General features: G+C 51.0%; 2 protein-coding genes across 3 annotated transcripts; one reads left to right on the forward strand and one right to left on the reverse strand.

Annotated features, from left to right (window-relative positions):
• Window positions 1-432: 432 nt before the first annotated feature.
• Window positions 433-7,985, forward strand: LOC120895139 (protein abnormal spindle). Of its 2 annotated transcripts, XM_040298217.1 has the most exons (7): window positions 433-643; window positions 716-895; window positions 978-1,320; window positions 1,945-2,735; window positions 2,824-7,062; window positions 7,143-7,262; window positions 7,351-7,985. In XM_040298217.1, the coding sequence occupies exons 1-7, from the start codon at window positions 629-631 to the stop codon at window positions 7,609-7,611; spliced, it is 5,949 nt and encodes a 1,982-aa protein (XP_040154151.1). In that variant the 5' UTR covers window positions 433-628; the 3' UTR covers window positions 7,612-7,985. The 2 variants fall into 2 exon arrangements, with proteins under 2 accessions (XP_040154151.1, XP_040154150.1); XM_040298216.1 differs by having other exon boundaries at window positions 978-2,735.
• LOC120895140 (probable serine/threonine-protein kinase yakA) lies at window positions 7,931-14,087 on the reverse strand. Its single transcript, XM_040298218.1, has 7 exons — window positions 13,557-14,087; window positions 11,510-11,730; window positions 11,162-11,336; window positions 10,236-10,436; window positions 9,752-10,162; window positions 8,525-9,532; window positions 7,931-8,463 (listed from the first exon to the last, which is right to left on the reverse strand). The coding sequence occupies exons 1-7, from the start codon at window positions 13,575-13,577 to the stop codon at window positions 8,209-8,211; spliced, it is 2,292 nt and encodes a 763-aa protein (XP_040154152.1). The 5' UTR covers window positions 13,578-14,087; the 3' UTR covers window positions 7,931-8,208.
• Window positions 14,088-14,274: the final 187 nt, after the last annotated feature.

The following is a 14,274-nucleotide window of genomic DNA, read 5'->3' on the forward strand; positions in this document are numbered from 1 at the left end:
ACAATAAATCAGTCATTTTCACATCGATAATTAAAACCAAAAAAACTGCTTGTTTCTGTTGTAATGGGTATCGTAACGGAAGAGAAGACGGTTACGTTTGAATGTTTCCACAGTATATGTAGTTGTGAGATGTACTGTGGGCTGATGGTTCAAAGGAAATGCTTACCACAATATGTATCGCATATCTAATTCAGTATTCAATGCAAGACAAAATTATAATACGCAAACGATTAAAAATGTGAACAATCAATAAAAACAACACATTTAAACATTCATTAAACGGTTGAACATTTCGAACGGTTTCGAAAATGTATGTTTTGAAAACGACAAGTTCGAACTCTTCATTTGACAGCTTGTCAGCTGCCAACCGTCGGCAACGTTCGGCAGTGTCATCGGACCAGCGTCGGCTTTTTTGTAAATCGCCAACGTATTTTCAAGGCAACAACGGCTGGACGGACGCGAGCTGTGCCGTGGAATAGCAGTGAAATTAATCTACCTCTGTTAAGTTTGTTTGCTCAGTATTATCGTTATTGTTTCGTTTTTTTACGCTATCGTGTGCATTCCGTGGTGCGTTGTTTTCCACTCTTCCTTCATTATATCTGGCTTTGCCGAAAGCCATGAGGAAAGGATGAGCGCGTTTGAGGTGATTTACAGCCGAATGTTTGTCATTTTGTTGTCGCATTAGCATTTACACTACTGTTACACATCCCGTCAGGTATCCTGTACGCCACCACGAGCCGTAGCGAAACCGAGGACAAACGAATCCCGGGAACCGACGCTGGTTCTGCTAGGACCTTTTACTCCCAAGGCTACCGTGGTGTTTGAAGGCGTACCCGTAGGCAAGAGTGCTCGTCGTTTGCTGATTGTGCGGAATACAAACAAGACGCTGGTGCAGGTATTGTATACAGACAATTATGTGTGCAGTTTCATCCCTCTCCCTTCCCTGCTTCTGATACACGTTGACCTTACCGTCCCAGGTTAACCTTACCAGAGTGCCCGATCCCGGGTGTGGGCTTTGGTTCGAGTGGACAACGGCCGATGTGGAGGCCGGCGCAGAGAAGACACTGGAAGTGGTGTGGAATCCCCAGCAACTGCTAGTGGGCAAGGACGTGCTCGTGCTTACCGATAGCATTGGCAACAAAAAGGACGTGCAGTTTATTTTGAAAACCGTCGAACCTAAGTCAACCGCCAGCCGCAAACCTGTCGCCAAATCGTTTGCCGTACCGAAAAAGTTGAAACTCAAATCACCCTCCCCGCCGAAGGTGAAGCTAAAGCGCAACGTTCTACCGAAGAAGACGAAAACTTCTCCCGGCAAGCCAGGTTGGTCGGTACCTTCGATAACGGTTGGTTCCAGGATGGGGACTATTGCGTCGAAAGTAACAACGGCCATGTATGGGCCGGGCGCTGGGGACGGTAGTTTTGATATGATGGACGAGTACGGTGCAGCAAACTCGGGGACAATGCGTAAGGAAGGGGACAAGAATACTACTGACAAAGAAAATGTAAATCCGACCAGTCCGCTCGTTATTGGTGCGAGGCTGGATGCTAAGCAGTTCCTGTCGCCCCTGTCCGTGAATGATAGCTATGTAAAATGCGTAGAAAACCAGCCCACACCCGACTATTTCATGAAAGGCAAGGGACGGCGTGGATTGATCGACCATTCCGTGCGCAAGAACTTGGAGGTATCGCCGAAAGCTCCCACAGCGGAAATGGTGACGGAATCAGACGCGATGGATGACAAATCACGACAAAAGACGACAGCCTTGACGCCGCAGGATCGCAACACACGGTTCGATCCCAGTTGCTTTTCCACCGTTACTAAACCCTTGCCAGTAGACAAGACGTTTCTGAAGCCATTTATAGCTAGTCCCACCATGGTGGACAGTAGTCTGGTGCAGCAGCAGTCAGATGAAAACCTACAGCGCCATTTAACGTTCTCCCTAGAGCATGAAAAAGGAGACACGGAGGAGCACGAACTAGAAACGAATCAGAAGGATGAAATGCCAGTCCATGGGGAACATCCAGTCCATGGGGAACATCCTGAGCCCGCTACCGACAAAACGCACACGGTTGCACACGATTCCAGTCCCCATCTGACGAGCATAGCCGAGGAGATCGTGCCGGAACTCGGCATTACGTTCGAGCGTCGTCACGATCGGCGCAACGGCTCGGTATCCGATGATACCGAGCTGCTAGCTTCCCTACGCACTCAGCAAACGTTTATCGTGTCGGCTGAGCAAAGTTCACGGTCTGCATCGGTGGAAAACATTGTGCGGAATGTAACCGTCACTATTAAGGACAGTGTTTCGCGCTCCTCGCTGCCAAACCTGTTGGACAAGAGCAGCAGCAGCAACAGTAGCAGCACGAATAAGAGTCACCACCTCGGAGAAGACGAAGGGGATAAGATCTTTCGCGAGCATGAAATACGGGCACAGTCGAGCCGATTTAACTTGCACGAGGTTGGCCGGTTCAGCGATGAGATGGTCGTGCCGAGCACTGGATGCAAACGCAGCATCGAATCGGTTGGCGATGGAAAGGAGCTGAAGCTGGAACCATTTGAGCTAACGATATCTCCACCGAAACGGCGTTGTCGACTCACTTCCAGCTCTAGCGCGATTATAGCACAAGCCCTTCAGTCGGTTACCAAAACGGAAACGCAAATGTCAATCAGTAGCACTTTCCGGAAGCCGATTGGATACAAGTCAACGACACCATCGACTCGTAGCGTAACACTGGTAAGCTAAACAGGGGCTGTTAAACCTAAATTTCCTTTTTTTTTGTATACAAAATTCAAACTCCTTTACGCTGTGTAATCATTTACAGAGCACATCGCGAAGCCTCAGCCTCAAGCGAACCGCCGTACCATGCAGCTTACCGCCGAAGAGCGAAGAGAAGCGTGTGTTCCTGTACGATTCCGACCGGCATCTGAAAACGCTCATCAATCCGGATCCGTTTGCGGCGACCACCACCTGTAATCCCTTCCTTACCGTCACGATGTATCTGGACGAGCGGGCGTTCGAGCAGTACGAGCGACAGATGAAAAAGTGGCTTAACGCGCTGGTGACCATACCGGCCGATCTGGACACGGAGCCGAATAAACCGCTGGACGTTGGGAAGCTGTTTGACGAGGTAAAATCGAAGGAGCTTACGCTCGCCCCAACCAAGGAGCTGATCTCATCGAAATATTACAAAACCCGACTGAACCACTTGCGCAGTGCCGGCATTGCGCTGTACACGAGCGAGGAGATAGCGATGCCGCTCCGCAAGGTGGCCGCACAGATTGAGAAGCAACTGCTGTCGCTGCGCACCGATCGCAACTTGCATCTCGATCTGGTGCTGCAGCGCTCCATCCTGGAGCTGCTACTGTGCTTCAATCCGCTCTGGCTGCGGCTCGGGCTGGAGGTGGTGTTTGGCGAGCAGATTGAGCTACAATCGAATCGTGACATCGTCGGACTGAGCACGTTCATCATACATCGCCTGTTTCGCGATCGCTACCTGGAGGCACGCAACTCCAAAGCGTACAATCTTTCGCGCGCGTACGCCGAACATATGCGGAAGTTTACCCTGCGAATGGTGCTGTTTTTGCTCCTGTTTCTCGACACGGCCAAGCGACGCAAGCTGATCAAGCACAACCCATGCCTGTTCGTGCGCAACGCGCCCCACAAGGAGACGAAGGAAATTTTGATCCGCTTTGCCTCCCAGCTGGTGTCCGGCATTGGGGACATTACGAAGCACATGAAACGCGTCGGCTACGTGCTGTCGCACAAGCAGTCCTTCCTGGACGAGTACAACTACGCGTTCGAGAATTTGGCCGTCGATCTGCGGGACGGCGTGCGGCTAACGCGCGTCATGGAGATCATTCTGCTGCGGGACGATTTGTCGGCCAGCCTGCGCGTGCCGCCCATATCGCGGCTGCAAAAGATACACAACATCAACCTGGCGCTGGTGGCGCTGGAACAGGCCGACTATAAAATTGCCGGCAACGTCACGGCCAAGGACATCTGCGACGGGCATCGGGAGCAGACGATGTCCCTGCTCTGGCAGATTGTGTACAAATTCCGTGCGCCAAAATTCAATGCGGCCGCAATCGTACTGCAGCGCTGGTGGCGTATGAACTGGCTGAAGGTGACCATTTCCCGCCGGATCGAGGAAAAGCGTGCGTTGCGGCGAGAAGTGGCGGCCCGCACGATTCAGGCCGCTGTCCGCGGGTACTGCGTGCGCGTTTGGTACGAAGCCCATCGACGGCAGAAGCTGCGCGCCATCGTGACGATTCAGCGGTTCACCAGACGATATCTGGCGCAGAAGCTAGCTGCCCGCCGGTTCAGCGCGATCTTGCGCATACAGCAATGGTGGCGAACGGTGCGCCAAATGCGCCAGGCGCGGGAGCGTTTTCTGCTCTGCAGAAAGTCGGCAATCGTACTGCAAACATCGTACCGACGGTACGCGCTCGGCAGGAAGCTTCTTGCTGCGGCCACCCTGATCGGGCAGATACGGGCCGAGGCAAAGCACCGCCACCTGCAGGCGACCATCATTCAGCGTAGCATTAAATCGTACGTGATCCATCGTCGGCTGCATGCGACCGTGAACGGGATGGTGGCGTTCATTCGAAGGAAACGGCTCCAAAATCGATCAGCAGCAAAGATCCAAGCGTACCAGCGGATGCGCATCGTGCGCAAAGAGTATCTACGCAGCCGTTCGGCAGCGATTTGTATTCAACGCCGCTGGCGCGAATGTATGGAAGCGCGGCGACTGCGCAGCCGCTTTTTGCTGATGCGTGCTAGTGCCATTCGTCTGCAGCAACAGTATCGTGGCTGGAGACAGATGCGGCAGGACAGACACACTTACGCACACGCACGGAACTTGATCGTGCAGGTACAGCGCCGTTGGCGTGGCACTCTCGCGATGCGTAAGGAAAGAGCGAACTACCGAACCCTTCGGCGGGTAGCGATCAACGTGCAGCGGCGCTTCCGCGCACGACAGGCAATGCAGTCGGAGGTGGAACGGTATCGGACGCTTTGCAAAGCCACCGTTACATTGCAGCAACGGTTCCGAGCCAACAAAGCGATGATGGAACAGCGTCAACAGTACAACAGCCTGCGAGTCGCCACTCTTTGCGTTCAGAGGAGATTCCGAGCGCAATTGAGTATGCGTGCCGCTCGCGCCTCCTATGCGAAGGTTCGGTGTGCGATCCTTACCATTCAAAGTCAGTATCGGGCCACACTGGCAATGCGCCAAGCACGGGATCGTTTTGTTACACTTCGCAGATGCACCATCACCGTGCAGGCACGATTCCGCGCTATCCTGGCCGGACGAGCCGCCAAACAGCGGTATGAATCCATTCGCAAAGCGACTCTCCACATTCAGCGCAAGTGGCGCGCAACGCTGGAGATGCGTCAAGTCAGGAGCCATTACCGCAGGCAATGCAATGCTGCCCTCACTCTGCAACGGTCGTGGCGAGGCGTTTTGCTGCAAAGGAAGTTTAGACATGACTACCTGCTCTACCGTGATGCGGCCACCGTTCTGCAACGGCGATATCGTGCCCTTGTGCAGGGACGAATGGTTCGTCGCGAGACGCAACACTGTCGATGGGCGGCCGTCACCATACAGCGACGGTTACGCGCAACGCTGCAAATGAACCGGGACCGAAACGCGTTCCTCCAGCTTCGGCAGTCGGTGCTCGTGGTACAGCGTCGCTTCCGGGCCAACCGTGCCTGCCGGGTCCAACGCGTGCAGTATGCAGCCCTGAAACGAAGTGCCATCACCGTTTCCCATCGATGGGCCGCTACTTTGCACATGAGACAGCAGCGATCGGAATTTTTGCGGTTGAAATCCGCCACCGTAGTAATGCAGCGGCGCTACCGTGCACAGCGTGCTAAGCAGCAGGCCGTTCAGCAGTACGAACGGGTGCGCGAGGCCATCGTACTGCTACAGCGCAAGTATCGTGCCCAGCGCGCGATGGAGAAATGTCGCGGCCGATTCCTGAATCTGAAAAGTGCTTCAATTGTGGTGCAGGAGTTCTACCGTGGCTATCGGAACATGAGGCACGATCGAGCAGCTTTCATTCGGCTTCGCGAATCGGTCCTAGCGATACAGCGCCGCTTCCGTGGCAAGCTGCTAACGCGCCAGACCGTCGTTGAGTACGAGCGCAAGAGGAAGGCAGCGGTAACGCTGCAGCGCTGGTTCCGTGGTCACCGTGCAATGGTAATGGAGCGCAAACGGTTCACCGCTCTGAAGCACGCTGCAACGGTGATCCAAGCACGGTACCGTGCACGACGGGCCATGCTACACGACGCAGCACAGTATGGTCGGATTTATCGTGCGGTTACAACGATTCAAATCCACTGGAAGGCCACGCTGAGCATGCGCCGAGAACGCGATCGATACCAGCAGACACTGCGAGCTGTTCGAACGATTCAAATCCACTACCGTGCTTACCGGGAGCGTTTGATCGATGAAGCGAACTATCGCATCTACCGTAGCGCTGTAATTGTGGTCCAAAGACGCTACCGAGAAAAGCTGCAAACTCGCTGCGAGAGCCTGCGGTTCGAACAGATTCGCCGCACGGTGCGCGGCTTGCAGACTTACGGGCGCGGTGTGCTGGCGCGGCGCGCCTTCCTTGCCCTGCTGACGCCCGAGTATCTGGAGCGCAAGCGGCAGCAAAAGGCGGCCCTGCGCATACAGGCTTGGTGGCGTGGCGCTTACCACCGCAAGCGCTACCAGACGATGCAGATGCGCAAAATCGCTCAGCAAATGGTGGCGAGCCGCATGGCAGCACGGCGCGATCCTACCATCCGGCTGAGCAACGTGAGCCGGCTCTGTCTGCGCTTCCTGAAGACACGCTTCAGCTCGTCGGAAGCGATCGGCATCCTGAAGCGGCTGGAGCGCATGTCCCGACTGGTGCCGCATCTGCTCATGGAGGATGCCGTGTTTCTGTCCGTGTTCTGCTACAACATGATGGCTCAAGCGATCCGGTCCGAGGTGGACAAAATTTTGATCGAAATCTGCGCCCGCATCATATTGAATTTGGCACGCTTCCGGGGTACCAAGGAGCAAGCGTTTCAGGTACGGTTTGTGCGCTGTAGGCTTTTATTATAGCAGGGGGAGCTGGTCATTAATAACGCATTTTTATGCACTTTTTGCAGGAGGATGGCCTCGTCACCGTATCGCAGATGTTGCTACGTTGGTGTGATAAGGATTGTGGAATATTTAGCACACTGTGTACACTGCTGTGGGTGTTAGCACACGATAACAAGAAGAAGAATGTAAGTTTATTTGTTGATCCGTTCATGATTGTGAGCTTTTGCCATGCCATGATTGCTTATCCCTATTTCACCCCTCCACTTTCTGTAGGCTATACGGCGTTACATGATATCGAAAGATGCCATTTACATGTTGCGCGAGACGAAAAAGCTCGTTCAGCGCAAGGAAAAGATGCGCAAGAACGTACAGCGTCCGGTAGGGTGTTTGGTTGCACCGAACCCGCAGCTAATGCGCACGGTACCGTCCCTGGAGCCGGACTTTGGCGTAAATCGCAGCAAACCGTACGTGTTCTATTCGTCTGTGTTTGGGTTCGAGCGGGTACTCCAGATGTTGGAAGTGGATCTTTCTTAACTTTGCCGCGAACGTGCGTTTCGTGCTGGGGGAGGGGATTTTTTTTTATCTCACGCTTGATTTGTTCATTTAATATATTCTTGATTAGCCATTTTTAACGTTGCACAATACATGTTTAATCCAAACCATTGCGTCACAATGACGGTTTACTCGTTTAAAAGCTTCTTCGTTTGAATTTTATGTTTTCCGTTCGTATGCTGACGATGACATTATTGAATTTGCTATACTAAGTAGTAAACAAGACAAAATATCAATTTCTTAAGTTAAAGTGAATTAATGTTCTCAAATCGTTAGCAAATGACATACAATACTCACCATGTCCAGCTGTCATGAAATACTGTCGCCTGTCGTTCATGCGCACATTTCATGATAATTATTTGTTTTATTTAGAAGTTCTAGGGCGAAATAAATAATGTGTTTGTTTCCTACACGCTAAAGATGTACGATTGTACGATATACACTAACGCTTCCGTTCTTACCCTTCCCTGATCTTATCAAACAACCAGCTGTACAATGCGCAATCAAGCAGTTAGGCAACGTAAGCGCAAGGCGCTAATATAAGGGACTGGCGCACGTGGCATCGGCATGCAGCGATGCTTACTCGAGCCGATGGTTGCTTAGATTCTGGTCATAGTACTCGCTGTTCCCGTCCTCATTACCATCCTCTGCCGTTCGCTCGTCGTAGTACGCATTAGTGGTGGTGTCGTCGTACGACGTTGGCGTGATGGGTTCGTCGCTTCGTGCATGAGCATTCGTGGCTGTGCTGCCGGTATCACCCTCTACACCCTGATCCTGCTGTTCCACATCGGCGTACTCGAAATCGATTTCGTCCATTCGTTTCTGTGCGTTTATCTGAAAATTGCGGAGTGGTTATTACGGCATAAGCATGCTATCTGCTGAGAGGTCTACTTACATTGTTGGAGTATTCGTGCTCTCCATCCGGTACGTATATTCGCAGTGGACTCTGCGTTGACTGGGGCGCAACTGTGCTGCCGATGGCTGCCTGCGGATGGTGCTGATACTGCTGCACAGCGCCTCCCCCTTGCGTCTGCTTGTCCTGCAAGCCGAGAATGTTTGAAACGGCCAACTGATGCTCCTGGTACGCCTGCAGATAGTCGGAATGCTGGTCCGCCTGATACTGCTGCTGCTGCTGGTCCTGCTGGTGTTGTAATTGTTGTTGCTGGTATTGGTGCTGCTGCTGCTGCTGGTACTGCTGCTGCTGATTCTGCTGGTGGTACAGCTCCTGCTGGGCCTGCGCCAGGATGCGATCGTTTTCCTTCTGCCGCTCGGACAGCTCGTAGAACGTGTGGTGTGCGGACGGTTGCTGGACCGCCGTCGGCTGGTCCACCTGATAGTGGTAGTAGTCGCTCGGGGATAGATTGTTGTGCAGATTGATCATACCGTAGTTGAGCAGGTTGGCAATCTCGGCGTCGGTCATCTGGCGCTGCGGATTCTGGCCCTTTTCCTGCTGGTGCTGCTGGATCAGCTGCTGCTGCAGCTGCTGCTCGAGCTGGTTGAGCTGGGGCAGCTGCTGCTGATGGATGGCCGGCTGCTCGTGCCCCACGAGCTGGGCGTACGTTGGCATGTCGCCGGAATGCTGGTTGTGGATGTCGTTCAACTGAATCTGGTTCACGACGGACTGCAGCTCGTGCAGCTGATCCTGCGTAGCAGAGAGGATCTGGCCGGTGCTGGCGGCCGGTTCCGCGTGCTTGTTGTACGCCGGGTACGAGTTGTACAGCACGGTCGTTGGGATGGGCGGTGCTTGCGTTTGTGTTTGCACGTGGATCGGATGTGGCTGGTGCTGCTGCTGCACCGTGCCAAGGAAGTTGGTGTCCGGTTTGAAGAGATTCACCGACGCCTGCTGTTGGTGGGTGTTGTAAAGGTTGTTGGATTGGGTCACAAGATAGGTGGGATTATAGAGCTGGAATTAAAACCCCGTTGGGCGGGAAGCGAGGAAGAGAGGGAATTCTGTATTAGAAGAATGTGTCACATACGATTAGTGTGGCGAAGGGCGATGATTATGATGGTCGGGACTGTCGTGCTGCGGATAAAGCAGGTAGGTGTGATCAAGTTCGGGCATCAACAATGAGGTTTTCGAGTACGACGGCGGAACTGATGGTGGGTGGTTGGTGATACTAACCGAAACGGGCATCTCCTGCAGCATGGCCGTCTGTTGCAGTATGTGCTGCTGCAGCTGGGGCTGGGTGGCGAGCGGAATGGCATAGCTGGCCTGCGGCACTGCGTTGACGTACTGGATCACGGCCGAGGCGCTGGTTTGCGGTTGGAGTGGGTAGTGCGCGACCGGTGACTGTACCAGCACGCTGGTGGCTGGCGCAAACTTTCCATTGCTCGGTATGCTGAGCGGATCGGACGTTGGGACGAGCGATTTGCTCGGCAGCGATGGGTCCGGATCCGGCGCAAAGTACGTCTTCTTGCCCGAGTACAAATCACCGATCGTGACATCGTTCGAGTGCTCCTCCGTCACCTGGTACTGGTGCGGGTTGGCACCGATGGCGTGGTGATGGGCGTAGGTTCCTACAGCCGGGGCGGGCTAAAAGGGGTGGAACATGAGCACATGAGCGCATTGTCACTACTACTTCACACTCCCGCTCTCCCTTACGTACCGTTGGGCTGAGGTTCAAAAAGGCCGGTTTCGCCGTAAACGTGGGCTTGGTTGTCTTCACTTCAATCTCCAGCTTGTTGCTGTCCTCGTAGGACGTCACTCGGATCTGGTTCGGGGCCTTCGGTGCGTTCGCCAGGCCCAGGTTCGGTGCAGGGATCGTATGGATTGCTCCATCCTTGTGAGAGGTAAGCTTCGTGGTGATCTACAAAATGAAGGCACTCAAACCAAGCGCACTCATCAGTAAGACGTTCTGTATCAGGGATGTGCTCTCTGGAGCGCACCCACGACTCCGATCCGACTCCGACTATTGTTAGTCCAATTCCGACTCCGAAAAATTGGGAACCACTAGCTCCAGCCGGAGTCGGAGCACTAGTTCTGGCAGAAGACGGAGTCGTCCGGTTCAAACTCGTTTGGAGTCGTCCAGAGTCATCCAAAGTCGCCCAGAGTCGTCCGGAGTCGACTGGTGTTGTCCAGAGTTGTCCGGAGTTGTCCGGAGTCGTCCAGAGTCATCCGAAGTCGTCCAGAGTCTTTCGGAGTCGACCGGAATCGATCAGAGTCAACTAAAGCCGTCATTGCTTGTTATCAGGCATTTCATTTCGTTGTGTTTTTTTTTGTCTTTCACTTTGCATGTGCACTTCGTATAAATGCCTTTGTTTCGAAAACCGACTCCGGCCGACACCGACTCCAAACGACTACGGGCAACTCCACACGGCTCCGGATGACTTCGGGCGATTCTGGACAACTCCTGGCGATTCCGAACGGCTTCAGACAATTCCAAACGACTCTGGATAATGCTGGGCGGACCTACCATCCGGAATCGGTTCCGAAATAATCGAAGTCGGATCGGAGTCGACTTCGGTTTTTTGTTAACTTTACCCATCACCAATCTGTACAGCTTCATTCACTACACAATTTAACACTACGTACCGGCTTCAGCTTCTCGAACACAATCTCACCCGTGCTCGGTCCTGGCGGGGAACTGTGGAACTTGTGATGCTTGATGCTGGCCGCGGCAAAGGCTAGCGATGGCGGTGGTCGTTTCAGTAGCGGTTGCTTCATAAGCGAAGGGTGGCTTAGAATGGATTTGATGGGTCTTTTCAAACTGCAAAAAAAGAGAGACAGAGAGCGCATGGTAGAGCAGCGGAGTGTGAATGCAGTAGACGCGATAAATCTCACGTGTCTGGAGGAATGGAGTTTTCCATTCGACACGCGCGCATCGTTCGAGAGAAAGCATGCGTATTGAATATGTGGGGGGCATCAGCAGTATATCCGTACCTCATAATCATTGATGGAGCTGGCCGAATCGCTACTGGTGCTAGCCGCGTGCCGGCACGAAATTGCGTCATGTACGGTTTCAGCCCGATGCCGTGCTTGGGCACGAAGCTCGGATACATCAGTGGAGACTTGGTGTAGGCCGACGGATGTAACGGCTTAAATGGCGGTGCATGATCGCCCACGGTCAGGGTCGCGTACAGCGATAGCAGAAGGAAAAGAACCTGGAATATTGAAGGGTTTATTGGTGATTGAGTGCGTTTTCCGATGATAATCTTGGTTTAGGCTGGAGGAGAATGCTTTTAATTAGAAAGCAGCTTTTGGGAGGTTGGCACAGATGGTGCGGTTTTAGTTTTTTAATTTCGCATCATGAGTCCTTATCACACAACTTTATAGTGTCATATGGAGTCATATATGGAATTGAGAAATCTCGTCACAGCGAGTTTCGTTTAGATGTTTGCATTTGAAGGCAGATGATCACCTTTGCAATATTTACTGGCAAAGTATAGTTTTACAAAACTTATTTGTACCTTTCTAACCACACATGTCAAGCTTCAAACTTTCCAGTACTAGGGACTCCGTATTGGCTCAAAATATGAAAGTTAAAATCAATTTCCATCAAAACCAATCCAACGAATGATCTCTTAAATATTCTCTATATAGCAGAAAACTCCATTAAAAACATTTCTTTCATTTGAAAATTCTATACTTTTTTTTAATGAACCAAATTAAAAGAAATTTAAATTAAGATGTCTTGGTGTTTTCACAGAGGATCGCATTTGTTTTGAGACATCTTATCTGCCACAGTAAGTCACATGTAAAAGTCCTATCTCATATTAGTAGTTCAATTGGAAAGTTATTAATGCTCGGCCAGCCCAATCATGGGTGGGTGGTATCAGAAGAATAAGATGGCGAAGAAACTGATCTCATTTATTCTCAAAAAGAAGGAGTTGAGGAATTACATCAGCTTTTTAAATAAAATATCAAAATATGTTTTATTCAACAAAAGTTGGCTTTGTGCAATGTTGCCTGTAACTATCGATTAAATCTATCGACTGATGAAGGTTTTTACATTCTGTGTAAGTAAAGTAAAGTTTTCTCGCTTGCTTATTGCAATCACTCTAGGTTTTCTTGGTATAACTGTGTCAAATCATAAATACCCAGAAGATATAAAAGGGTTGTTTAATTTATGAGGTATTTATAGGGTAAATTCCGGAAATAGTTAAATTTAAACCACAATTTTAAACTTAATAGTAACTTGATGCACAGTTTTAGTCAGTCTAGCCCTTGCCTTGCTTGCATGATCAATTCGAGGTTTGAACCCAGTAACGCTGAATTGTAGTTCTAGCTGTCGTACGTCCTGACGACTGCGTCACTAGCCCAGTCCCTCAGTCTATTTAAATATATGCCTTTTGATGTAAAGCAATAGTAAGCCCTTGTAATTTGGTGATTTTTTATGTATTTAAAGAAATAATTTTGCCAAGCAAACAAGTTGTTTTCTATTAGCAAAAGTGGCTGAAACTTTCCTAGACGAGATGGAATTCAAAACATGGTAGAAGCATGGTTAAATGCTGCCACAAACATGTTTGCATTAGAAAAGGTAATAAAGCATTCGCGTATGGAGCCAAATTACACAGCATCAGCAATGTCGTGTGGAACGGTTTTACGGCTGGCTGGTTTCTTGAGGCGCAACACACGAAAGTCATTTATTAGTTTGCTCGACGGACTGTAACGGAGAGCAACAAAAAATGCATGCAACCGATGCTATACAGATTTTTAAGCAGATTGGATGATTTGATTTATGGAGCTATCTTTTTTAAGCTGTTGCTGGATTTTAATCTATGCAGGATAAACATCCCGCGCAATATTTCAATGCAGGAATAGGCTTGCTTGCAACTCGCTAAACAGATCCTCTGGTTTCTCGTCCGTGTGCGTGCAACATTCCAATCATCATCATCACTAAAACTTCCACTAGTACACCATCTTTTGTCTGTTGTCTGTTCAGTCCATTCGCGCAAAAGCATCCGTAAGCATTTTCCATTGCACTTACCTGTTCCATTTGAATGGCCATTTTCACTCTGCCAAAAAGGGGGGAGAGCTCTTTTTACGCCCGTATCCTATCGGCTTCAGTTCAGATTCCTTCGCTTAATTACTAATCCCAGACACACACACGTCACACCGATCGCTACAGTTTGTAGCACCGTTTGTTGAAGGGCCTTTTTTGGGGGGAATTTCCCTCACACACTCACACACAGTTATTGTAAACAAATCGAGAAAAAATAGGCTTTTAACGAATAATTACTCTTCAAAGCACTTGAGAGGCATCACTTCTCACATACGTCACAACGGCGGGACACGTTAAAATTGGCCCTTTCGAGTAATCGCAACCAACTTACAGATGATTTTGCTAGCACCACACACACACAAACATCCACAACACCGATCCTTGAATAGAGAGAGAGAGAGCTCTTTCCACCGCCCAGTACATCCGGGTATGTTGCGTTGCTAAGGCTGGAAAATCACACCATCACAGCACACCAGAGCAGCAACCACGTTTCGCGGCGACGTTCGACGAGTAACTGCGCGAAACTGACTCCGATCAACCTGTCCGGAGTGCGGACCTGCAAGTGAAAACTACATACCTAAACGAGTGTGTGTGTGTGTGTCTGTGTGCCTGGCGCAAAAGCGTACACTTCGCTGTCCGCTTTACGATATTGCCGCCACCCTTTCTCCGAAGGGTGTGGAGATCGTTGAGTGTGCGGGGGTGC

This window comes from Anopheles arabiensis, chromosome 2 (assembly GCF_016920715.1).
Source record: "Anopheles arabiensis isolate DONGOLA chromosome 2, AaraD3, whole genome shotgun sequence".
NCBI lineage: Eukaryota > Metazoa > Arthropoda > Insecta > Diptera > Culicidae > Anopheles > Anopheles arabiensis.